Raw genomic sequence first — 25115 nt, forward strand, 5'->3', positions numbered from 1 at the left:
CCCAGTATGAAATATTCCCCAGTATGAAATACTCCCCAGTATGAAGTACATGATGGTTCATCTCGATTCTCACCTTTAATGTTCTACATGGCTTCACTTCCTGTTCCTAATAACCCCACATAGTTTTCAGTCTTTGAAAAATCAGGAAGCACCAGTGTGGTGGTACACACCTTTAATCCTAGCACCCAGGAAACAGAAGTATGCAATGTCTGAGAGTTCAAGGCCAGAATGATCTACATGGCCCATTCCAAGCCAGTCAGGCCAACATAATGAGACCACCTCAAAAATAAGAACCCTTTTAAGTTCTGGTGAAAATAAAGAAAAGGAAACTTGTTGCTCCTGCAGATGACCTGGGTGCTGAGAACGCAACATGCAGACAATAACACATGAATCAAATACAGAGAAGAGGTAGCTTTAGCAACATAGTGTCACAGTCTCTTAGAAACAGATACATATACAAGTAGCAAATAAACCCCCGGACAATGTAAGGCAGTCCTGGATTTTCATTGTATCACACTCCACAGACCTTGCCTGGCTGTATGGAACTGCTGCACTTGGATGGTGGCTTCCCTGACGTCGGAGTGCGGGTGCGGCCATGACACTTTCTGAAAGAACAGAAACCACCAGACAAACCATAGTAAGTGTTGGCAAGATTTACCTCCGCCAGAGGTGGTGCGCATGCGCGTCACCCACGAGGGGGGATGTGGTAATGGGCTGAAGGAACCATTATTCAAATCGGAAGTGGCCTAGAATGGTCACCTCGGCTCAGATATTTAGGTAGCTCGCTTCGGCTATCGTTGCCAGGACAGCGGGGGAGTTTGGAGTGCGAACTTTTGGTATTGTGGGTGTCCGCGGGCGGAAGTCGCGGCCGTGCGAGCCGTGCGCAGAGCTCTGCGGTGCAGGGTGAGGTGAGAGGCGGCGGCGCAGGGCGGACGCGGGGCTGCTGAGCGCTGGTTTGTGCTGTGACCGCCGGGGCGGCGGCAGGGGGATGCTGGGGATGGGGCGGGGGTCGTTCGAGTCGTCTGCATTCCGTTCTTGCGGGTTTTCCGCGTCGTGTGTGTTTTGTCACTCCCCAGCGTGCTCTCCTGTGGGCTTCTCACCGTCTTCTGTGGAAATTGTCATGTCAGGACGTTCGGGGCAGGATCGGAGAGCTGGCGCTGCGGGAGCCGTCCCGGGTGCGAGCCGGGAGCCTCGGGACCAGGACCTCGACGCCGCGATTGCCTTAGGAGTCAGGCGAGGGCCGAGCCGGCAGCGATGGAGCCTGGGGCCCGTGGCGGGTGCTTGTGAGGGCGACCGTGCTGCCTTCTGGTCCAGAGGTAACTGGATCCCTGGCTCCTGGCCCAACACCGGCCTGCCTGCGACAGGGGAAAACTCCAAAGAGTAAGTGAAAACGGGAAAATGAATTTACTTACGTTTTGGCACAAACTGGGGACAGTGTCCTCCGTCTCTTGTCAGCCTAAGCAGTATTACCAACAGAAGGAACTGCACGGAAGCCAGGATAGGTATATTTGATGTGGGCTCACTCACCTGAGCTGGGGCATAAGCCTTGGTGCTGCCCCCAGAGAGACCAGGTGTTCTGGTCATTTCCGTGGCTCATATTTCCTGTATGGAGGTGGATCTGAAAACAGAAAAACGATTAAAAAAAAAAAAAACTAATCCTAATTCAGTTCCTATTGCCAATTTACGTAGCTGTTGGGATCCTCCGCAGATGTGAGACCTGACTGGAGATTTGACCTGGGCTTGGGACCCATGGATATGGTAGATAGGTGATTGGCAGTTAGGCAGATTTGGTGCTGCAAAGAAGTTTGGGGCAGAAGCCTGGGTTTTTGCATTCAAACAAGCCAGGACCAGCCTCATCAAGTATGCCTACTGAAGAGACCGGTGAGGATGCAAAGCAGAGAGGGAGAGCTGGAGAGATGGCTCGACAGCATTGCATTCCCAGCGCCCACACTCTGAACTGCATTGATCAGTTCCAGGGCCTCTGTTCTCCCTCTGGCCTCCAGGGCATTGCTTGCTTTTGGTGCACAGAGACACAGACAGCACACACATAAAATTTTAAATTTTTTGAATGGTAAAAATAAATCTTTCTTTTTTCTCTAACCCCCAGTGAACTACTTTTCCCAACTAAGCCCCATGTGGTGGTTTAAAAGAAAATGGCCCCAAAGGGAGTGGCACTATTAAGAGGTGTGGCTTTGTTGGAGTGGGTATGGCCTTGTTGGAGGAAGAGTGTCACTGTGGGGTCAGGCTTTGAGGTCTTTTTTTGCTCAAGCTTCCCTCAGTGTGACACTGAGACTACTTCCTGTTGCCTCCTGATGAAGATGTAACCAGCACCGTGGCAGCCTGCACACTGCTATGCTCCCTGCATTATGATAATGGACTAAGTCTCTGAAACTGTAAGCTGCCACCTCCATTGAATGTTTTCCTTTATAAGAGTTGCTATGGTCATGGTGTCTCTTCACAGCAATAAAAATCCTAAGATATCCGGCCTCTTAAAAAAAATTAAGGAAAAAACAAAAGCAGAGGATGAGATTCCATAAATTAGTTACATTAGGCAGGAGAAAATTTAAAATGACCTACTGACCTCATGTCAATCTCCGGTGTACTGATTTGAAGTCTAGGTTTAAAATCATGAGTTATGTATTAAAGTAGCCAAGCCTGTAGTCTTAGCACTTTGAAGGCAGAGAGGCTGGAGGATCACTACAAGTTGAAAGCCAGGCTGGGAATGAAATAGGTTAGAAATTGGGACAGAGTTAGAGTCAAAATGAAGAAGACATATGGTGCTTTCTAAGTAAAAGCAGCTCTGTGTGTGTGTGTGTGTGTGTGTGTGTGTGTGATGTTAAGGCTTATTTTATGTATATGAGTGTTTGACTGCATGTATTTAAGTATGCTAAGTGTGTTCCTGGCACGCAGAGAAGCCAGAATTCCTTTGGAATTAGACTTACGGGAGGTTGTGAACCACATGTAGGTGCTGAACCTGACACATCTGCAAGAGCAGCGATTGCTCTTAACCCTTGAGCCATCTATCTCTCTAGCCCCTGTTTCTTGTCCTTTCTTCCTAGGGGCAGGGTATTCCTATGTACCCTACCAACTCAGTAGGTAGACTAGTCTCACCTCAGATGTGGTTGTGATGCCCCTGCCTCTGGAGTGCTGGGGTTGTAGGTCTGCAATTGAAGTTTTGTTTAAAAGCCACACCTATGTTAAAGATTCTTCAAGACTGATGAACTGAAAAGTACTTGAGTGGTTACAGAAAGTTTGTATATTATAGCTGTCTTCTGTCCCCTCAGTACTTAGTCAATATCCACCCATGTATTTTACCTGAGCAGCCCACTAGGCTCAACAACTGACAGGCTAAGAATGTCATTGTAGAGCATGTGAGGCCTGCAATAGAGATTTTCCCGCCTTAGTGTAACCTGCCCTCCTGATGGCGCACTAACCTTGGGTTTTTGTTGTTGTTGTTGTTTTGGTGTGTATGTTGTGTACATGTTTATTCGGCTGTGGTTACATGTATGTGTACAACTGAACATGGAAGCTAGAGGATAATGTCCAGTCTCTCTGCCTTATTTTTGATACAGGGTCTCTCTCTCTCTCTCTCTCTCTCTCTCTCTCTCTCTCTGTGTGTGTGTGTGTGTGTGTGTGTGTGTGTGTGTGTGTGTGTGTGGCTTGTTGGTAAGCACCTTGACCCTCTAAGGCAGTGGTTCTCAACCTTCCTAATGCTCCCACCCTTTAATGCAGTTCCTCATGTTGTAGTCACCCCCAACCATAAAATTATTTCATTGCTGCTTCATAACTCTAATTTCGTTACTGTTATGAACTGTAATGTAAATATCTGATATGTGACCCCCAGAAGGGTTGTGACCCACATATTGAGAACCATTGCCATAAAGGTATCTTTTAGCTCACGCCAGTGTACTTTAAGGGTTTTGATTTATGGCTTCATTTTGTTCTCTTACTACAAAAATTTCTTGGAACATGGTATTTGGTAACACTTGGCTCTAGAATAAACTCTCTACACCCTTCGAAGTGAGAGCTGTGTTTTGTGTAGCCAGCCATGATGGGTGGCTGACAAAAGTAGCTTCTAGAAGCTTATTTCAGTGCTGCTTCTCAGCCAGGCTTGATGGAGCACACATGCATTCCCTGCACTGGGGGATGAGGCGGTTGTCAAAACCAACCTCTGTTATATAATAAGTTCAAGGCCAGCCAGGCCTACATGAGACTCTACCATAATGTATGTGTGTGTGTGTGTGTGTGTGTGTGTGTGAGAGAGAGAGAGAGAGAGAGAGAGAGAGAGAGAGAGAGAGAATGCAACATCAGTGTTGCTTCCATGCTGGGGTCTGTTATTTGGACCCCTGTATTTGAGGTTTTTGGGGTTATATGGAAACAAAGAGATAGCACTTGGGGTGTGGGGGGGATTATTGGCTATCAAGGCAGCCATATTTTTGGTGTCCTGGGACATGTCAGTGACTGGGAAGCAGTCCTATGTCCAGTCCTTAGGGGTCACTGAAAGGCATTGGTCTGAGTGACTTCATCAGGGAAGACATGCTGCATAATCAGCCAGGGGGGTGTTGACGCCTGTAATACCTGTATGTGATAAGCTGATGGAGCAGGGTCACTGACCTGAAGGCCATCCTGGAGATTGTGAGTTCCCCATCAGCCTATGCGACATAGTAACACTGGCTCAAATAAAATCAAATGGGGCAAAATTAAAAGAAGGGAAGGGTAGGTTTTCTTTTTTGTTTTTCCAGACAGGGTTTCTCTGTGTAGCTTTGGAGCCTATCCTGGCACTCGCTCTGGAGACCAGGCTGGCCTTGAATTCACAGAGATCCGACTGCCTCTGCCTCCCGAGTGCTGGGATTAAAGGCTTGCACCACCAACACCCGGCCAGGAAGGGTAGCTTTTCAAAACAGAGGTCCTGGTCCTTGTACATGCCTGCATACTTTTTGGATATAGGAAGGAATTGTGGAGTCACAAGAGAATGGGCTGTGGGGTGCATCATTGCATAAGTTTGAATAGTGTTTAGAAACACTAAAAGAAAAGCATGAACTGAGCATTGTGTCATTTTGTGTAAGTCAGATAAACACTGATCCTCTTCTCTTCTGTTTGGTAACCTTGGGTCATATTAAGGAATATAACAGCCTCATTTGCCTCCTCTCAAAACACCTAGTATAGTAGTACCTCTGGCATACAGCTGAAAGACTGTGGAAAATGAGCTGATAACTGGCTGATTTTCAGTCAGACTCATGACCTGTCAGGTGATGAGCCTCATCCTGCATCAAACTGCCAATACCAGTGACCAACACCTCATCCTTGCTTTACATTGTCTTTCTTAACCTTCCTGTTGTCACAGTTCAGAGGTGGGAGGAAGAGCTGGACATTTCTGGGCTTTGCTCTGCAGTGTCTACATGATGACCTTCGGGTAGGGCCCTTGACTCTTGGCAGGCAAATAAATGTTGGGTGAATGATAATATGGTCATTGACTTTCTCAGGTTTTCTAATGTCTTTGCAAACCTCTAGGTGAGGCTGACTTCTGCACCGCAACCCTGCGTGGATCCTCCACATGCTCAAATAGCCTCAGGATCCTGAGAAAATCAGAGACAGAGCAAGAGTAGAAACCACAAAGGATATGCCCACTGACATGAATTTCTGCCAGATGCCCCAGAGATTAGGAGCAGAGGAGCAGAATGGATCGTGTGAGGTGAGGAGATGCCCCCGCTTCTACTTTTCACAGCTAGACTGCAGAAGTTGGAAGCAGCAGATTAGACAGCCTTGATTCTCCAGGTAAAAGAGAAATTCAGAGGGCGGAAACCTCTCCGTTTCCTCATCTTGTCATGGCATGTTTATTGTGCGGCTTCTTAGGTTTAGGTTTACCTACCTGTCTATGACTTCCTGGGGAGTCCTGTTTCTATTCCACCCAGAGGGGATAGGCAGGACAAAGACATAGGTGCATGCAAGCCTAGCTAAGCTTAGTAAACCAGAGATTTGTGTGTGTGTGTGTGTGTGTGTGTGTGTGTGTGTGTGTGTGTGTTTACTAATTATGGCAGCATGTATGAAGTGCAACCTTCAGAGGCATGGGCACTTTAGGCAACTGCACCATCAACACCTGTTCCCTCCTTCCCCCAGCTGTGTATCCAGCTTGCACATTTATATAACATGAAGGAGTGCTCTCTTGAATCTCTCCCTTCCTCCAGGAGGAAATGTTTCAATGCCAAGGTAACACCTAATTAGCACAGTCTTTACCCCACATATGTATACATCCCTGAGACGTTCTCTCTCGGTTCATAGCTACACATTAGCTCCTCAAAGCTAATTTTTAAAACTTATATTCTTTTCTGTATATGGATGTTTTGCCTACTTGTGTATCTGTGTACCACATGCATACAGTAAGTACCCACAGCAGCCAGAAGAGGCCATCAGATCGTAGACCTGTGGGTGTTGGGAATTGAACCCAGATCTCTGGAAGCCGGCACTCTTAACTTCTGAGCCCTCTCTTTAGCCTGAGGCTGAGTATTTTAAAATAATAATTTGGATATGTTCAGCTAAATTAAGTATGCTATTAAGTTGATTCCATCTGTTTGTAATTAATATGGCTACTGGAAATTTGGAGATGACTTGTGGCTACCATTGTATCTGCGTTGGAGATTTCTGCTCTGGGAAACAATCAGGCTCCAGTTTTATTTTATTCTTGTAAGAACACTTCACAGTGGTAGCATGCATGCACTATTGTGCCCTGCCGGGTTCACATCACGCTAAAATCATCCCCCAATCCTACCTCCTGTAGATGTATCTGATAGTGCTTCTCCTGTGTGGTTCAGCAGCCCTTGTCAAGGAGGAAAAGTGCTGCAGCAGTGACTGCCCTCTGGCTGCACTTGTGGCTGCATTGCTGCTGAAGGCAGATCCTCCCACTGTCACATCTTAGAATGGCACAAATGGGATGCACTAAGACAGACCAGCCTTTAAATGCGAAGATCCTCATTGCCCTGCAGTTCATTATTTAAGTGACAATCCATGACTCTCAATCACACAGTCCATGCCCTTTTCACCCACCTCAGACCCACCCTAGAGTACCTCCTGTGACTTAGGCAACAACCACTTTTCAGTCATTGTGGATGTCGCTGTCTCCTCCACAGGGCTCTCTGCCACTCCCTGAAACTGGCTTTTCCTGCCAATCCACCTTCATTCTACTTCTCTTCTAGAATGTGGTATTTTCCACATTCCATTTCCAACTTCTCTCTTGCAGTTTAAGTTGCTATATTCTGATTAGAATAATAGCCATTTCCAGCTATGTGCCTAATTTGCCTTTCCCAACAATTTGCTTTTATAAATTTATAAATTTCTAAAAGTGTTCCTTTATAGCCCTATACTTGGGTCTTTATAGTTGCTATTTTGCAAGTCTGAGTTTCTCTGAGAAACACAAGCTCATATAGTGTTGAATCCCAGGGGCCCAACACAACTAAAGACAGGTACAATGTGGCTTAATAATTGTTATGCTGTTTAATCTTTGATAGAGAATGAAAAAGAATCCATTTCTGGCTTCCTGGGGAGGGGATAACACTATTTAATATGTGGCCAGTTGTTTTTTATATTTCCTCTTTATGCCCAAAAATTCAGTGGGAAATAGGTATTTTTCGGAAAGCTTAAAGCTTAAACTGAGGGGGAGGGGATACTAAAAACACATGTCCTATTTGTCATTGTTAATTCACAGTGAATATATTGTTACAGAAATTGGTGTCCTTTGAGGATGTGACTGTGACCTTCAGCCAGGAGGAGTGGCAGCAACTGGACTCTGCCCAGAGACGCCTGTACCAGGACGTGATGCTGGAGATCTACAGCCACCTCTTGGCAGTGGGTGAGCACAGCTGGCCCAGGGATCCGGGATGGTCCTTCTTTCCTAATTTCTCTTTTCCAAACATGGTGGAATATCAAGTCTTTTACGAATTTTTTTCCTCTTTTATCTTGATTCCATTTTGGATATTTCCATGTATTGTTTTGTGAGTTTGATTCATGGAGCCTGCATGGTAAAAGGCAAGCTGAGTCCCCTAAGTTGTCCTTAGAATTCCACACATTCCATGGCATGTGCAACACGTTCAGGTGAACACACACACACACACACACACACACACACACACACACACCTACACACATACACACATACACACACTCACACACACGTACACACACACACACAGAGAATGTGGGTGTGGGCGTGTATTAATAATTTATTTTTATTTTATGTGTATGGGTGTTTTGCCTTCCTGTATGTCCATATACCGTGTGTTGTGCAGTACCTGTGAAAGCCAGGAGAGGGTGTCAGATTCCTTGGAACTGTAGTTGTAATTTAGTTGCCATGCAGATGCTGGGAACCAAACATGGGTCATCAGCAAGAACAACAAGTGGTGCTAACCACTGAACCATCTCTCCAGCCCACCTCCCCTGCACATACTTGTATGTGTGTAAATTTTTTAAAAAACATAAAGAGTAACAATTTGGGAGTGTAGGTTTATTGCTCAGGTGGAACACTTGCTTAGCATGAGTGAGGCTCTACTTTAATCCTCACTGCCTCAATAAAGAAAAAGAAACCTAACCAAAAAATCAGATGAGAAAAAGGGCAAAGGACATGAATATGCATACTCCAGAGCTAATGCAGTCTTCTTGGCAGTCCATTCTTTAGGTCTTAGCTGTCTACCAACAATGCAGTATAACAGCCTTGTCCAAGCCCTTCCTATTTACTATATCTATATGGCTAGGTCTCTTATTTGTTGAGCTGGTTGCCTTTGCCCAAACCAAATCTTCTCCACAAATCAGCTAAGTGATTTTGGCCACTAACTATAGCTCCCAATTTCTCACATATAAAACAAGGAGAGTAGATGTGGCTATTTGTGGAATAGTTTTTAGTTCATGTGTCCAGTGCATAGAAAGATGCATAGCATGCATGGGTGCTGTATATATGAAGTTTGGTATGTAGTAAGGACCACAGTCTTGTTCCATACCATTATCATCACATGATGAGCTGAGCGTGACTACTGCCTGACTCTGATTTCTCAGAGTTCAGATTGAGTTCCATGTGGTTCCTCCTCCATCCTCTTCACTGTGCCTGCTCCTTCATGTCTTTCTCTTCTCTGCAGGCGAATGGCGGCTTGACATACCACATCAACAAATTTTTGTGAAAGCTTCATTTCTAAATGATGCATCCAGTGAAGTCACAGGACATGGTTCATATACCATTTTAGAGAAATTGTGGCAGGATGGCAACACTACTACAAAGACAGATCAGCAAAGACAGAGCCCACCCATAAGTCCTGGTGCTTTCCAAAATCAGAAAACACTGAACATAGACAGTGGCTGTGACTATGAAGAAACTGGAGAATCTCTTCTTTTGGGACCCCACCTTCTTTCTACACAATATGTGCCTCCAAGATGTTTCTCATTTGCAAAATGTTTGAAGCCTAACCTTGAAGCATATAGTGACAATCAAAGCAATGCCACAAAGCAGGTTAGTGACATTATTGGATCTCATCAGTTTTTTACACAAGGCGCTTCTAATGGTGTATGTGCAATTCCTCATCAAAGAGAAAAATCATACAGCGAAGGCCAGTTTGGAAACATTCTTCCTCCCAATCAACCACTTACGGAGCATGAAATTAATTTTCAAGACAAAGCAGCTGAATATACTGGATGTGGGAAAGTCTTTAGCAGAGAGTCTGCTTTCTGTCAACAACAAATAACTAACAACATGGACACATCTTTTATCTGTCACACATGTGGGAAAACCTTTCTCCACAAGTCTAAATTGACCTCCCATCCAGAGACTCATAGAGAAGAGACACCTTATGAATGTCCTGACTGTGCGAAATCACTTAAGGGTATGTCCAGCCTGCAAGTGCACCGGGAAATCCACACAAAGGAGAAACGTTATGAATGCCATGTGTGTGGGAAGTCATTCAGTTACACCTCCCACCTGAAGGTGCACCTTCGAACGCACACTGGTGAGAAGCCTTATGCGTGCTCTGACTGTGGGAAGGCCTTCAGCCAAAAGTCAGTCCTCACCATCCATCAGAGAATTCACACTGGGGAGAAGCCTTACACATGCAGTGACTGTGGGAAAATGTTTGTCTGCGCATCCGATCTGACAAAGCATTGTCGGTTTCACACAGGGGAGAAACCTTATGAGTGCCCTGACTGTGGGAAGTCTTTCAGCATTAAATCTAACCTGCTGGCCCACCATCGAATTCACACCAGTGAGGGACCTTACAAATGCTTTGACTGTGGGGAATCATTCAGAAAAATATCCCAATTGAAGGTACATCATCAAATTCACACTGATGGTAGATCCTTTGTGTGTTCTGACTGTGGAATGGCCTTTAGCCAAAAGTCAGTCCTCGCCACACATCAAAGAATTCACACTGGGGAGAAATGTTACCCATGCAGCGACTGTGGAAAGCTGTTTCTTTATGCTTCAGATCTGAAGAAGCATTGCCGAGTTCACACAGGGGAGAAGCCTTACAAATGCCTTGACTGTGGGAAGTCCTACAGTGTGAAATCACACCTACATGTGCATCATCGGATTCACACCGGTGAGAGACCTTACAAATGCGAGGACTGTGGAAAGTCATTCAGAAGAAACTCTCACCTGCAGATGCACCAGCAAACTCACACTGGCGAGAAGCCTTACAAGTGCTCTGACTGTGGGAAGTCCTTCCGGAGAGCATCCCACCTGAAGGTGCACCATCGCACTCACACGGGGGAGAAGCCTTATGTGTGCTCGGAGTGTGGGAAGGCCTTCAATGACAGGTCCGTCCTCAGCACTCACCAGAGGATTCACACTGGAGAGAAGCCTTACATATGCAGCGACTGTGGGAAAGCCATGTCATCTAAAGCCAATCTCAAAGAGCATCAACGAATTCACACAGGCGAGAAGCCATATGTGTGCGCTGAATGTGGGCGGGCCTTCAGTGACAAGTCTTCTTTCTACAGACACTGTAAAATTCACAGTAAGGACAGGTCTTTTGTCCATAACAAGGGTGAAAAGGGCTTCCTGCAGAATTCACAAGTGACATCCTATGAGCAAACTCACAGTACAGAGAAACTATAGTGATGCTCTGTCTATGGGAAATCTGTCGTTATGTATCTCAAGGTCACACATATCACCATTGCTGAAGCTACGGGATACTACTGGTGTACCATCCACACCATACTAGGAAGAGACATTTGTGTTGTGAATGCAGAAAGTCTTTCAAAATCATGTCATTTCAGTAGACTGGAAAACTCATACCAGGCAATCTTCTTAAAGACACCTGATCATATGAAAGAATTTATTGTAGATTCAGTTTCTCATCCATATCCCTCATCAAAATATTCTTGGTTCTCATGAAAAAAAAATTTTTTTTTTATCACAGACCTAAGTAGAACTACGAGATGTCACACTCAGTTGGTAAATTTCTGTCTTTGGGATACCATAGGCACACACATACACAAATACATGCCACAGGTATCTACACACAATAGATACATAAACCTAACTATACAAGCCATAGTTCATAGTTTTAAGAGAGTGCAGCTATGCGCTGCTTGTTTAAACATATAATTATATGTGAGGGAAACACTAATGAACTTGTAGGAAGAAGCATAAATGTTGTTTCCTTGCATGAAGAAATGTTGATTAATGATTTGAGGTAAACCTTCTATAATTAATGGTACAAAGTTTCTAGATATTTATAGGAAAGTTTTTTGGAAATTACATCAATGGTTTCTGTGTTTATTGTGGGAGCCTACTTTGTTTTTATGAGACAGAGTCTCGCTATGTATTTCAGGTTGTCCTGGAACTCACTATAGAGATCAGGCTGGCCTTTAGCTCCCAGAGATCTGCCTACCTCTGCCACCCAAGACTGGGATTAAAAGTGTATGCCACTATGCCTGGATGGATATTTTTAAATGTCACAAAATATTTCTCATCCCTGTCTAAGAAAGTCCTGGGCTTATCCATAACATGGTAGCCAGCAGACAAATTGACCACCTTTTTGACTTCCCAGGTCTTTCAGTGGATTCCTCACCTCCATGTCCAATCTTGGGTATCTGGAGATACCACCTTCAGGGTGCCATTTGAGAGACAGAGACAGAAACTTAGAATGTTCATGAGCCCATGTTAGTGCCTCCCCAGTGCCGGTGTGAGTAATGCTCCTCCATAATGTATGTTCTTCCAGAGCCTCAGAATGTGGCCTTGTAGAAACGACTTCTTTGTAGAAGTAAACTTAGAATGCAGGCATACTTGGCCAGTGTTGGTCCTAAATCTAATGAGTAGCATTCTTAAGAGAAAGCCATATGAAGACACAAGGATTTTCAAGGACAGGACCAGGGTGGCAGGGATTTCAGTGACACACCTCCAAGCCATGGAATGTCAGCAACAGGAGATAGAAAAGCTTCTTTGGGGGGAGGGGACTGGTAGGTGGGTGGTTTCAAGACAGGGTTTCTCTGTAGCTTTGGAGGCTGTCCTGGAACTAGCTCTTGTAGCCCAGGCTGGTCTCCAACTCACAGAGATCCGCCTGCCTCTGCCTCCCGAGTACTGGAATTAAAGGCGTGCGCCACCACTGCCTGGCTGAAAAGCTTCTTCTTGGGAGTTTCCAAAGTTAGCCATCCCCCTTGGCCAGTACCTTGATTTCCAAATTCTAGTCTCAAACATGTTGAGAAAATCAGTTCCTATTGTTTTGCCAACTATATTAAAGCAATCTGGGAAAATCAGTACAGTACAGTACAGAGGGCTCTGGGATGCTATGTGTACTCTGGTCTACCTTCCTGGTTCTTTTACATTTTAGTACCTTCTTTAGTCATTCTTTTGTCATCCACTATTCCTGAACTTCCTGTGCCTCTTTGTCCTCACTCTGGTTCCCACGCTTTTAATTCCTTTCACAAAACTTATCCCATATTGCTATTCTTCCTATGGAACCATGGCCCTTAACCTACCAGGTGTCTACTCTTTATGGTCCTCAAGCCACCTATGGCCCTCATTTGTCTTTCACTGAGGCCCTCATTCCAGTTTGGCAGACTGTGTATTTCTGTTTATTTCAGCTCTTTTTTTGTTTGTTTCTTTTCTTTCTTTGAGACTGAGCCTCATGTAGTCTAGGCTAAATTCTGATTTGCTGTATAGCAAAGGATGGCCATGAAATCTTGAATCTTCTGCTTCCACTTTCCAAGTGCTGGGATTACAGGGTATGCCACTACCTTGGCCAGATGGTATTTTTACAAAAGACTATCATAATAATGACTCCCACCCAACATGTACATAATGTAAATCTGATGGTTGAAAGGTGAGTCTGTGTCCCTACTATCTCCAAGTTCAATGGGATTTTATCCTAGTTCCAATTGGTGAAATAATAGCAGAGGTAACATGGTGTTTGAGACCACACTAAGAGCAGTGGAGCATCTACGTTGCTTATCTGACTGTCTTGTTTTTCTTTTCTTTTTTTTTTTTTGAACCCTTCCTCTGCTGTTCAGTAATTCAAGTCATGTTGACGCCAATATACTATGAGAAAAACTGATTGAGCCAATGTCCAGACACACAGAGATTAACATTAAACACATGAAGATTGATCCAGGACATCATTCCCATGGATTGGATTCCAGTTAAACCTTATCAGCTGTCTGAAAAACTAATACCACAGTCACTCATGATCCTGCCCAAGTCCCTGACTTAACATAAACCTTGAAAGGTAACAGCAACTCTAGAACATTATGATTTACCTTGATTTGTTGTGTTGCAGCAACAAGTAAGCAGAATACTCTCCCTCATCTGCACCAACTATGCCTATTCCTCTGTGTTGTATTCCTCATGGATTTTGCCAAGTCCCTAACTCCAGGGAGTTGTTAGAGATGGAAAAGACCCATCTGCAAGTTTAGTGCTTGGGGTGAGGTGATGGGGCAGTTGGGCAAATCCTCACTGATGTCCACAGGTTAGTTCTAGCTAAGATTGGGTTAGGCATTCCGGTAAGGGATTCCTGCCCAGCAAGAGCAGTTTTCTTCTGTTAGGAGGTACATAAAGGAGATAAAGTCTCAATTGGTGATACTTTGTCAGAAGGATGTATAGACAAGTACCATGTACACCCAGGAATGACACCAGGACACTGTGCCACTACATCCTGGAAAATGACACAGATGTCCCTGTTTCCCTGTTGCATATCGCTTGGTTTAGTCCAACGCCCTGTGAGGCCTGCACCCAGCCCTGTCTTACCTTAAAGACATCACAGAAGTGAGGCCAGAGTGAAAGGCAGCCCAAGGTACTCAGTGCAACCCTGAATTGCCTTTTATGTCCAGCAGTTGTTTTCCACCCTGGCCCTCTCTAGACCCTCAGTAATAACCTTTCCTAGTAAGCAACTCAACAAGAGTTGTGATGGGTAACATGGGAATTATGGCTATTAGCCATGCTGGTTTGTAGTACTAGAACACCTGTCGTGCATAGGCTAGGCTGCAACACCATTTCAGCATTGTGTTATGGCTGGTTCTTAGGTCTCCAGAATCTGCCATGAAAGCATCCCATAACACTTGTGCTGTATCTGAATGCCCAACTATCCCACCCCCAGTAACAACAAGCTTATGGTGGTTCCACCACTCAGCTATCCCCCCAGGCCTGCTCTAATCCATTATGGATGTGTCTGAATACAATCTCCCCATCAGAATAACCACTTGCTGAGGGCAGCGCTGAAGACTCACTTGTATCTGGGCAAGAACCAAACCAGCTCTTCATCTTAGAGCAGCATTCAATGTGGAAGATGAGGCAGAGCTCGAGAAGCAGATCTTGACCACCACAATGTCATCTGCTAGGGTTCTGGTTTCCCTTTAGAAATGTAGATGAGGCTGCTCAACTAACGGTAACCTGGATCCTTCCTCTTAACATCAGGGTTTGAATATAAATATATATATTTCTCCAGACCTTCCTTTACCTGGCCAGCTCAAGTGTCACCCAACCTCAAGTCCAACTACTACACAAATACAGAAATAGGAATGTCTCACATTTTATACTTAACACTTGTATCTCATAGTTCATCCCCAGTACAAAAAGCAAAACAACAGGGCTGGAGAGATGGCTCAGTGGTTGAGGTCAAGTTTGCTGCTAAAAAGCATGAACATTTTTTTTTCTCTGTCCAGAGAGCTGAACATATAGATTGGATAGAAATGGTTTAGCATGATGAGAAGCTCCTTTAAGTCTACACTTAGAAGATAACATAAAGAAATTTAAAATCTTGAGCTTGTGACTGATAATAGTAATTGGTCTTTATCACACTTCCTCCAGTAAGGTTACACAGACTCCAACAAAGCCAAACCTCCTAATAGTGTCACTGCAAATGTTACAACTCTGGAGGAAAAGGTATCCTGACTATGGGAAGTCTAGCTATACCTACAACTGTTACAGTTCTGAAGGAAAGGTTTTCTGATCTGTCAGGAAGGTGGGAAATGCCTACTGTTGTACGGGGGAGGTATCCTGGATACCTACAGTTGTGAGGAGAAAGATATCCTGGCTTGTGCAGAAGTCAGCCTGTACCTGAAGCTGTAAAGAGCTGGATACCTAAAGCTCTGGAGGGAAAGTTATCCAGACTTGTTGGGAAGTCAGGCTGTACCTGAAGCTGGGTTCCAGTTGGAGATGGTCTCCCCACAGGATGTAGCAATCCTGCTCCTCTCCAACAGAGAACTGTTACAGCTTAGCTCTGCTCCACTCTGCTAAGAGAGTTTCCCAGCAGAGATGTCTGTTTCTTCTCAACTCCAGCCCAAATTGTTATCTCTTCTGTTTCAGTCTGCTATGGGGAAACCCCTGCAGAAATATTGCAATCTGCTATGACTCCAGCAAAAACTCATTACTTCTGCTCCAATCCCCTCAGGAAGTTTCCCAGCAGAGATGTCCATTGCTTCTCTACTCCACCACACTAGGGGATTTCCCAGTAGAGATTCTGCTCTGCTCTGGCAAGAAAAGGTCTTCACCCAAAACTCTTTCAAGAAATTTATTTGGAGGGAGAAATCCAGAGAGTGGCTGTGGCTGACTCCACAGGGATGGAGAAGGGCAGTTGGGGGCAGAGTTTTCAAGGGAGAAGATGGGGTTGTTAAGACTGTCTCCCTACCCCAACAACAGGGAAATGAGAAAGGGGGGGGGTGGAACCTCAAAACTGTCAGGACCAAATAGGGTTACCTACTTGGTAACCCATGCCCAGAAGGAAGATGGGTTGCCCTGATGCTGTGATGACTACCTGGGCTCCATTGTCAAAGATGGTGGTAGTTGGGCTAAGGAAACCTAGAGCCCCTCAGTCATCCATGGCAAGGCCTAAGAGTTTGGCTACAGGGCAATCTGGGCCTGCTGTCCCCATGCTACAGGGACATGGGGGCAATCAACAGCCCAGTGTCCCTTTTTATGGCAACTTGGACATGGTGGTTTAGAAGGGCTCAGGCAAACCAGGGCCCAGTGACCCTCCTGATAACATCTGAAGCAGGGACCTGCAGATTCGTGGGCTTTGGGAGGCAAGGAGCTAACAGCAGGTATTTTTGTTTTCAGGCTTTTTCATCTCTCTCATGGTATACCTTGAAGGCCACTGCAAAAATTCTACCTGTAGAGTCAAGGGGTCCCCTCTTAAGTGTGGCCTTAATATCAGGGAACTCTGGGAGAGGAAGTAGGTCACGAAGAGTTGTTTTCCACTGGGGTCTGTGGATCCAGATTGGTGTATTGTAAGAGGGCCTTTGGAAGATAGTCTAGAAATTGAGACTTTTTCAGAATTTACTACTTTGATGGCATCCTCAACAGAGACTGGCCAGTAGACAAGTTACACATTGATCCCTAGCCAGAATGACCCTTGGAGTATTGTAGTTCCATTTGGGGTCCAGACAGTTTGGTGAGTTTGTCTACATGTGCCCTAGCCTCCCACTCACCTGTGCTCCTCAGGGAGAAGGTTGTTGGTGAGAACCATGTAACTGTCATGAAAGGTGAGGTTGTAAGATTGGGTAATCTATTGGAATTATTTTATAATGGTGGAGGGATTAGTGGTATACGATCCCAACCTCTTCTCTATTTCAGGGAGATCACTGAATGAGAAAGGGACAGGTACCCTGACCAAGCCACTCATTCTGGCAAACTCCAGCAAAAAGAACTGGGGATGTGTTATGCCAGGTAGCGGCAGAGAAGTTCCATGGCAAAGCAGGAACAAGTAGCGTGAAGACTAAAGTCTGCCAGTGGGCTAGAAGTGGGTGCCAGAGGGATGGTCAAGGAGGCCTGTGGCTGGAGAGGGAGAAGGAGCTGAGGGCTGAGGCCAATAAGGGGAAGCTCACTGGCTGGATCCGAGGTGGTTTGGGCTTCATATCTAGGAGGAGTCAGGTGGGGAAACAGAACAGAGAGAGGGACTGGAGCAGGGATAGGAGAAAGCTGGAATGTAAGGAATAGGGAATCACTTTTCATTTCCCTGATCACTCACAGTAGTTGTAAAAGTCCCAAATAATATTGGAACCTAGGGTGCCATTAGGTGGCCATTAAGATTGGTTATCTAAGGGATATTGAGGCCAAATTTGATTGCAAAAGCAATTAAGTTTTGGGCCCTTCGGGTCTGGTGCCAGGTGGAGAGGATAGAAGTTTCTAAAAGGCATCCCAAGGAGAATGAGAGGGTACAGATGACACTATTCCCATGGATGAGAAGGGGGACTGGGGTGGCTGCAGCAGCCTGTAGTCAAGGGTGTCCCAAGACTCAGGGAAGACTGAACAAAGACCCTGAGATGTAAATAGCCAGTTGATATGCCAGGCAGGAGAGACACTGTGAATTCAAGGTCTCTGTGTGGTATACAGGGAGTTCTGGTCATCTTGTGCTACAGAATGACACTATGACAAACAACAGTGGAAGAATGGGCAGGCTCCCAGGACAGAGGTCCTGGTCCCAGTGCTGGGTGCAGCACTTCTAATCCCAGAGACAAGGGGAGAGGTGTGTCACAAGAGAGGCTGGCGTATCAGTAAGATGCACCATATCCAGCAGCAGCAATAGCATCCTGAACTGGCCATAACCAGTGGCCTGAAGGAAGACACTAGGATTTAAATGGTTCTGGAGGCTCACACAGGCCAACTTAATGTAGATAGTCCCTCGTTGAGACTCCAAATGTTGCCAGGTTCACAATTGAAATACCATCACATGATCTGACTCAGATTTCTCTGTGTTCAGACTTACCTCTGTGCAGTTCCTCCTTCATCCTGTTCTTCAGATCTACTTCTTTGGGTCTTTCTCCTCTCAACAGGGGACCTGGAGATTGACACACCATATCAACAAATTTCTGTGAAAGTTTCATTTTCAAATGATATAAAGAGTTGAGAGGTATAAATTTCCCCCATTGTATAAAAGGATCTAGGTTTCAGGGTTTTTTTGGGGGGGGGATTGTTTTGTTTTCTTGGTTTTTCAAGACAGGGTTTCTTTGTATTGTTTTGGAGCCTGTCCTGGAACTCACTCTGTAGACCAGGCTGGCCTCGAACTCACAGAGAATCCAACTGCCTCTGCCTCCTGAGTGCTGGGATTAAAGGCGTGTGCCACCAACGCCAGGCCTAGGTTTCAGTTTTTAAGAGCAAATAAGTTTCAGTTTCTTAAACAAAGGGCTATTAATCAAGAAACACCCCTAACAGCAGGAATGAGAGAGAGAGAGAGAGACCCTCAGATCGAGGAGCCTCCACAAATTGGACGGTTTCCTCCCAAAAACTCAACGTCCAGTCCAGTTGATGTAAAAACAAGAGGTAAGTTTATTGTGGGGCATTTGCGCAAACGGGCCTCCCAGTCTGGCAGACAAAGGGAGCCCCGTTCCTCAAATGCAGGCCTCTTTTATAGGAAAAAATCACAAGATTTTTGGGGAGGAGAGGAGGTTTGGGTACATAACCGGAGTCACACGTCCTTTGAAGGTCTCTTATCTTTGGGGCCAGATGGTCTCCTGACTCACCAGTTGGGTCAACATCCCACAGAATGTGCTGATCACTCTTGCCTGAGCAAACAGTAACTGCAGCTATCTCTTTGGTTTCTCAGGGACTCTCTTTTTTTGTCAATTGTTGCTACATTAACTGGTGGGATAGTCTGTTCTTATCTTCACGACCCCATGGGAGGGTGGCCCTTTGGAAATTCTTGGTATTTAGTTAGGCTATCTTTCAGCCTAGCTGCCGGCTAGGAAATTCCAGGGACTAGAGTCATTGTGGCCTTGGTTAGATTTTTAAGTCAGGCCACCCTGCTTTTAGTGTGGGAGGTTTTTCTAAGCCTCCTTATTTTATTTCTTTGTTAATTTTTAAGTCCAGAGAGAGAGAGAAAGAGAGAGAGAGAGAGAGAGAGAGAGAGAGAGAGAGAGAGAGAGAGCACATTACAAGGCTCGAATCAGCCCTGCAGTATTACAAGACAGTGACCAAAAAGGGACAGTTCCTGTAACTCTCTGAAACAAGCCTGGACTTGCCCAAATATGTCCAAAGAAACTAGAACCTCAGTCTATCAAAAATGTACTACTATAACTGCTACCCGCTTAACCAATTATGTTTGAGATGACCTAACTACTGCTGAAATTCCCCTAGCTATGCTTAAAAGGGCCTGTAAGCTTTTGTCCCAGGTTGCCATTTTGCATAAATGGCTGACCCCACATGCTGGAATAAACACTCTTTGTCTTTGCAAACTATTTGAGTCTGGGGTCTTTCTTGAGTGTTTTCTTGGACCATACAGAGTGAAGTCACAAGATATGATTCATGGACTTTCATTTTAGAAGTATTGTGGCAGGATGGTGACACTTCAAAGACAGATTGGCAAAGCCATATCCCAACCCTTGAGTGCTGGGACTTTCCTCAATCAGAAAACACTAAACACAAACAGTGGCTGTAAATGTGAAGAGACTGGAGAATCTATTCCTTTGGGAATCTCACCTCATTTCTACACAAAATGGACTGCCAGTGTGCTTCTTATTTGCAAAATGTTTGAATTCCAACCCTGAAGCAAGTGGTGACAATCAAAGTGATGTCACAAACAGATTGATGGTGCTGTTGGATCTCATTGGTTCTTCACACATAGGAAGATGTGTACAATTCCCAACAGAGGGGAGAAATCAAACAGTGATGCCCAGTTTGGTAAAGTACTTAGCCCTAAGCAACCACTTACTGCTGGGGCCCAGCTTGTATCAGTCCCACACTAGAGGCTATCTATTCTGCACTGATGTCTTTAGGGCTGCAATTGGAGCCAGCCGAAAGGCCCCAGGTCCATCCTTGAGATGGGGAGTGTTGTACCAGGAAACTCCTAGCTACCCAAAGGCAATAAAGATGAGACACAGACTTCTTGTCATTTTAAGAGAGCTCTCAGTCCATGCTGGAAACTGGAGTCCATGATTTATTCATGCATCCTCTTAAATAGCTTTCCAACATGGGGAAACATCTACTATTATATTGTTAGACCCCCAGAAAACTCAGGTATCCCGGGTCCCAGGCCACAACCGCAGTCACCCCAATCACCAGGGAGATTCGAGAGCTTGCTGCAAACTGCATGAGGCTTTATTGTAATTTAACGAGCTAACCCCATGTTAACTCAGGTCTCTTGTCCACCCACCATGGCAGTTGGCTACAAAAGACAGTTTGAACCAGCTCCCAAGAGATCTTGTAGGGCAGCGTAAGGGGAGTGTCTAGGGGTACGCACAGGTTCACGATTGGTGTGCCTCCAGGCTTGGAGGGCTTGCCCTGTGTTGATTGGTCAACTGGTTGTTATGGCCCATAGGCCCTCCCAGGGTGGTTGCTATGCTCAGTGCGTCATTGCTGTGTGCTTGTCCGCAAAGTACACCCAGGGTCGTAAAGCATAGCGCCACCAGCTAACTTCTGATTGGTTCCTTGTCACGAGGCAGGCACCTAACCTCTAGTGACTAAGACAAGGTCATAGCGAGCATGTGTTACTGTCATGGCTGCCGAAATGGGGGGGCTGGTCCCTTCAATATATAAAGCTGATATCAAATATTTCCTTTTTTCCAAGAGGCACCCTAAACAGTCCCTAGGCACGTAAACAAGCCCTCAGAACAGGTGTGGGCACACACAGGGCCTAGGTCTGTTGTTATTCAAACTAGGAGATATTCTCCACCAAGGCCAAGTCATCCAGTGGTAACCACCTGACATCTAGAAGACAATGTGTGAGATTCGAACTCCTGGGATAGATTTTGAGGCCTGTATCTGAAATACCATAACTGATATTTTTTGGGCCCTGACAACTTATGTAGTATGATATTATCTCTCATGACAAGCCAGTTGAATATATCATCACATATGGGGAGGTCTTCCCTGGTGGGTCAGCATCACAGTATCAGATAACCAACACTTGGGTGTAGTGGGAATCTAGTAGTCATTGTATCTAGGGTAAACATTAGGATGTAAAGGTTGTTTTTCACTGTATCTAGGGTCACAGTAGAATGCATTAGTATCTGGGGTGACATTAGAATGAGTAGTTTTAATAGTACCTAGGGTAAACATTAGAGTTAATTGTTTTATAGAAGTACTTTGGCCTTGAAGAATCATTGTGGAAACCAGTAAAGAACCTCTGTGGAAAACAGTGATTGTTTTCCATATTTTGTAGAATTGCTTTTCTGAAGGGGCATTGAAGCCTTTGCATGACTTTGGTTACAAGACACCTCTGGCACATCTGAGGCTTCTGGATTATTGTGCATTGCAAATGACACATAACAAAGGACTAAAGTCATGAGGGCATGCGATGCTCTCCTTTAGTGAGACATATAAATTATATTAGGGACCTTAGTTTGAGAAAAATCAACTTTGTGTAACAATCAATAAATACGCCTCTGTGTGGCTGTTCAGGGCTCAGTCCGTCAGAGGCTGGACTTTCCTACTGCCACACGGGCCTTAAAATTTCATCTTGGAGTGAATTCTTTCTTCAAATGAAGGGACCAGCTCCCCATTTCGGCAGCCATGACAGCTGAAAACATGCTTGTCTGACCTTGTCTTAGTCACTAAGGTCAGATGCCTGCCCCTTTCGGCAGCCATAACAGCTGAACACGTGCTTGTCTGACCTTGCCTTAGTCACTAAGAGGTTAGATGCCTGACTCGTGGCAAGGAACCAATCAGAAGTTAGCTGGTGGTGGTATGCTTTATGGCTCTGGGTGTGCTTTACAGACAGGTGCACAGCAATGACGCACAGAGCATAGCAACCACCCTGGGAGGGCCTATGGACCATAACAACCAGTTGACCAATCAACACAGGGCAAGCCCTCCAAGCCTGGAGGCACACCAATCGTGAGCCTGTGAGTACCCCTAGACACTCCCCTTACGCTGTCCTATAAGATCTCTATGCAGTGGCTTCGCAGCGTCTTTCCTAGCCATCCGCCATGGCGGGTGGATGAAAGGCCCCAGCTAACATGGGGTTAGCTCGTTAAACAACTACAATAAAGCCTCTTGCTGTTTGCATCAAGTTTCAGCCTCCGCATGGTGATTTGGGTGACCGAGGTCCTGGGTGGAGATCCTGGGGTCTGAGTCTCCAGGGGTCTTTCATGCATAATCAATAAATATGCTTCTGAATGGAAATTCGAGGTTCAGCTCACAGATAGTGCTCCTCCCGGCTGTCAGAGAGCCTAAAATTACATTCTGGAGTGACTTGCCTTCTTTGAATGTCCCACACAACACAAAACACCTGACCCTTGGGTGGCACCTGAAGGATGGTGGGAGACCCTTTCTCCTGGACGATAGGAGAAAAGCTTTATGAATGTCCTAGATGCCAGATGTTGTACATCAGGTACATGACGGCATTTACACAAAGGAGAACCCCTGCAAATGCCCAGAGTGTGGGAAGTCATTCAGTTATGCAACCCATCTGAAGGTAAGCATCAAATACACATAGGAGAAAGGCCTTATGTACGTTCTGACTATGAGAAGTGCTTCCGCCATTAAGTCAGTCCTCACCACACATGAGAGAATGCACACTGGGGAGAAGCCTTAGTGATGCAAGGGTTGTGGAAAATCATCTATTTGAACATCAGAACTGGAGAAGCACAGCTCATATTACACAGTGAAGAAGCCTTACAAATGCTATTTCTGTGAGAAATGTTGAGTACTAACTTCCTGCTGCTCGTACATCATCAAATAAACATCGGTGAGAACCCTTAAGTGTGTTCTGAATGCGGGAGACCTGCAGTGATAGGTCAGTCCTCAGCACCACCTTGGAATCCACACTGGGCAGAAACTCTACACAAGTAGCCATTGTAAGAAAGCCACATCTTCTAAAACTCACCTCAAAGAGCATGAATGAATTCACACAGGATAGGAGCCACATGTCTGCACCGAATGTGGGAAAGCTTCAGTGGCAGGTCGTCTTTACATAGACACTGTAGAATCCATGCTAAAGAGAAACTGTCTGTCAAAAATGTGTGTTGTAAGAATTTAGTAGTCACTGTATCTGGGGTAGACATTAGAGTGAACAGTTGTTGTCTAGAAGTACTTTGACCTTGAAGTATCATTGTGGTAAAAAGTAAAGAATCCTTGGGGAAAACAGAGATTGTTTTCAGTGATTTGTAGAAATCTTTTGCTGAAGGGACATTGCAGCCATCCCATGACTTTGGTCACAAGACACCTCAGGCACACCTGAGGCTCTTGGATTATTGTGTATTTCAAACAATACATAATAAAGAACTGAAGTAATGGAGGCCTGTGATGCTTTCCTTTAGTAAGACATGTAAATTAGATTGGGGACCTTTGTATGAGGGAATTCTTTGTGTAACAATGGATAAATACACCCTTGTATGGCTATTCAGGGTTCAGTCCATCAGCAAGTCTGGCCCTTTCTGCTGTCCCATAGATCTTAAAATTTCATTTTGGCATGTCTTCTGTCTTCAAATGACCTGCACTATGCAGAACACCTCAATATTTGGTGATCAGCAACGTGGGCATGAGGAAAGAAGGGTCTGGATACCCCAAGACTGGAGGTAAGGTACACCCATAGTAGTAGATGAGGCTCCAGGATAGGGCTGGAACATGGGGGACCTAAATTCCCCATCTCAGGATTGGAGCATCAACAAGTAAAATGGCTCTTGGAACAAAGAATAAATCGAGGAACAAGGCTCTTCTCAGTAGAGAAGAGGGAAGGAAAGGGAATTTCTTGATGAAAGGAGAAAATGTTTAATCAGACAAAAGGATTTTCCTGGTTAAAAGTGGGGGTGGGGAATGATGACTCAAGGCCTAAATTTAAAAGGCCCCATAAATAAAAAATAAGCGAAAAAAACCTCTTTCCAGTATAAATTGAGGAAGAAAAAAAAGGCTCTTCTGATGAAAGAAATTAAGACTAGCTGAAACTCTGATCTCTTTGGCTGCACTCTGCCTGTCAGCTCTTTCAGGGACTGGCCTGCAGCAAAGTGGAGACATAGGAACTACCAAGCATGACAGGTGGAGCCTCAATGCTGTAGCCTGAGCAAGCACAGCCGGCCCAGACCTTAGATTGTCTGGTTGTTTGTTTGCTTAATTTTGATTAAAATGTTTTGCCCTCAGAGTGGGAATAACTCAATGTTAAAGGTTCCTTTGTGGGAAATGTTCTTTTGTTTTCCCTAATAATGGGAATAACTCATCAATGGTCCCTTCAAGCCAGGCATTGGTGGTGCACACCATTAATCTCAGCACTCAGGAGGCAGAGGCAGGCAGATCTCTATGAGTTCAAGGCCAACTTGGTCTACAGAGAGAGTTCCAGGACAGGCTCCAAAGCAATACAGAGAAACCCAGTTTTGAAAAACATAATAAAATAATAATAAAATAATAATAATAATAATAATAATAATAATAATAATAATAGGATTCTGAAACTGATGTATCTATAATTTCTCAAGAATCCTGGAATCCCGACTGTCCTTTACAAAAAGTTTCTATTCAATTTTCAGGAATTGGAACATTATCTCATGTAAAACAAAGTAAGGAATGAATTAAATGTGTAAGACCTGAAGGACAGGAAGGGATATTAAAGCCTTCTGTGACTGATATAGCCGTGAATAATGGGGAGAGATTTGCTTCAACAATGGGAGCTCAAATTAATATTTCTATAATTTCAGAAACAGCTCATAAAACAATGTTTAAAATGGGATATAATCTTGGGAAAGGTATTGTAAAGAATTATAAGAGAAAGTCATTGGCGATCCAA

The 25115-nt window shown here is 44.9% G+C and overlaps 1 protein-coding gene and 1 long non-coding RNA gene across 3 annotated transcripts; one reads left to right on the forward strand and one right to left on the reverse strand.

The window, feature by feature from the left end:
- LOC118237941 lies at window positions 1-24689 on the reverse strand. Its single transcript, XR_004770569.1, has 5 exons — window positions 23226-24689; window positions 18171-18242; window positions 1528-1618; window positions 1101-1355; window positions 1-605 (listed from the first exon to the last, which is right to left on the reverse strand). It is a non-coding gene; the product is annotated as an uncharacterized LOC118237941 (long non-coding RNA).
- Window positions 700-12485, forward strand: LOC100763447 (zinc finger protein 260). Of its 2 annotated transcripts, XM_027420855.2 has the most exons (5): window positions 700-908; window positions 1128-1380; window positions 5512-5692; window positions 7717-7843; window positions 9120-12485. In XM_027420855.2, the coding sequence occupies exons 3-5, from the start codon at window positions 5621-5623 to the stop codon at window positions 11084-11086; spliced, it is 2166 nt and encodes a 721-aa protein (XP_027276656.1). In that variant the 5' UTR covers window positions 700-908; window positions 1128-1380; window positions 5512-5620; the 3' UTR covers window positions 11087-12485. The 2 variants fall into 2 exon arrangements, with proteins under 2 accessions (XP_027276656.1, XP_035302699.1); XM_035446808.1 differs by lacking the exons at window positions 700-908; window positions 1128-1380 and having other exon boundaries at window positions 4784-5692.
- Window positions 24690-25115: the final 426 nt, after the last annotated feature.

This window comes from Cricetulus griseus, chromosome 6 (genome assembly GCF_003668045.3).
Source record: "Cricetulus griseus strain 17A/GY chromosome 6, alternate assembly CriGri-PICRH-1.0, whole genome shotgun sequence".
In the NCBI taxonomy this organism is placed as follows: Eukaryota; Metazoa; Chordata; class Mammalia; order Rodentia; family Cricetidae; genus Cricetulus; species Cricetulus griseus.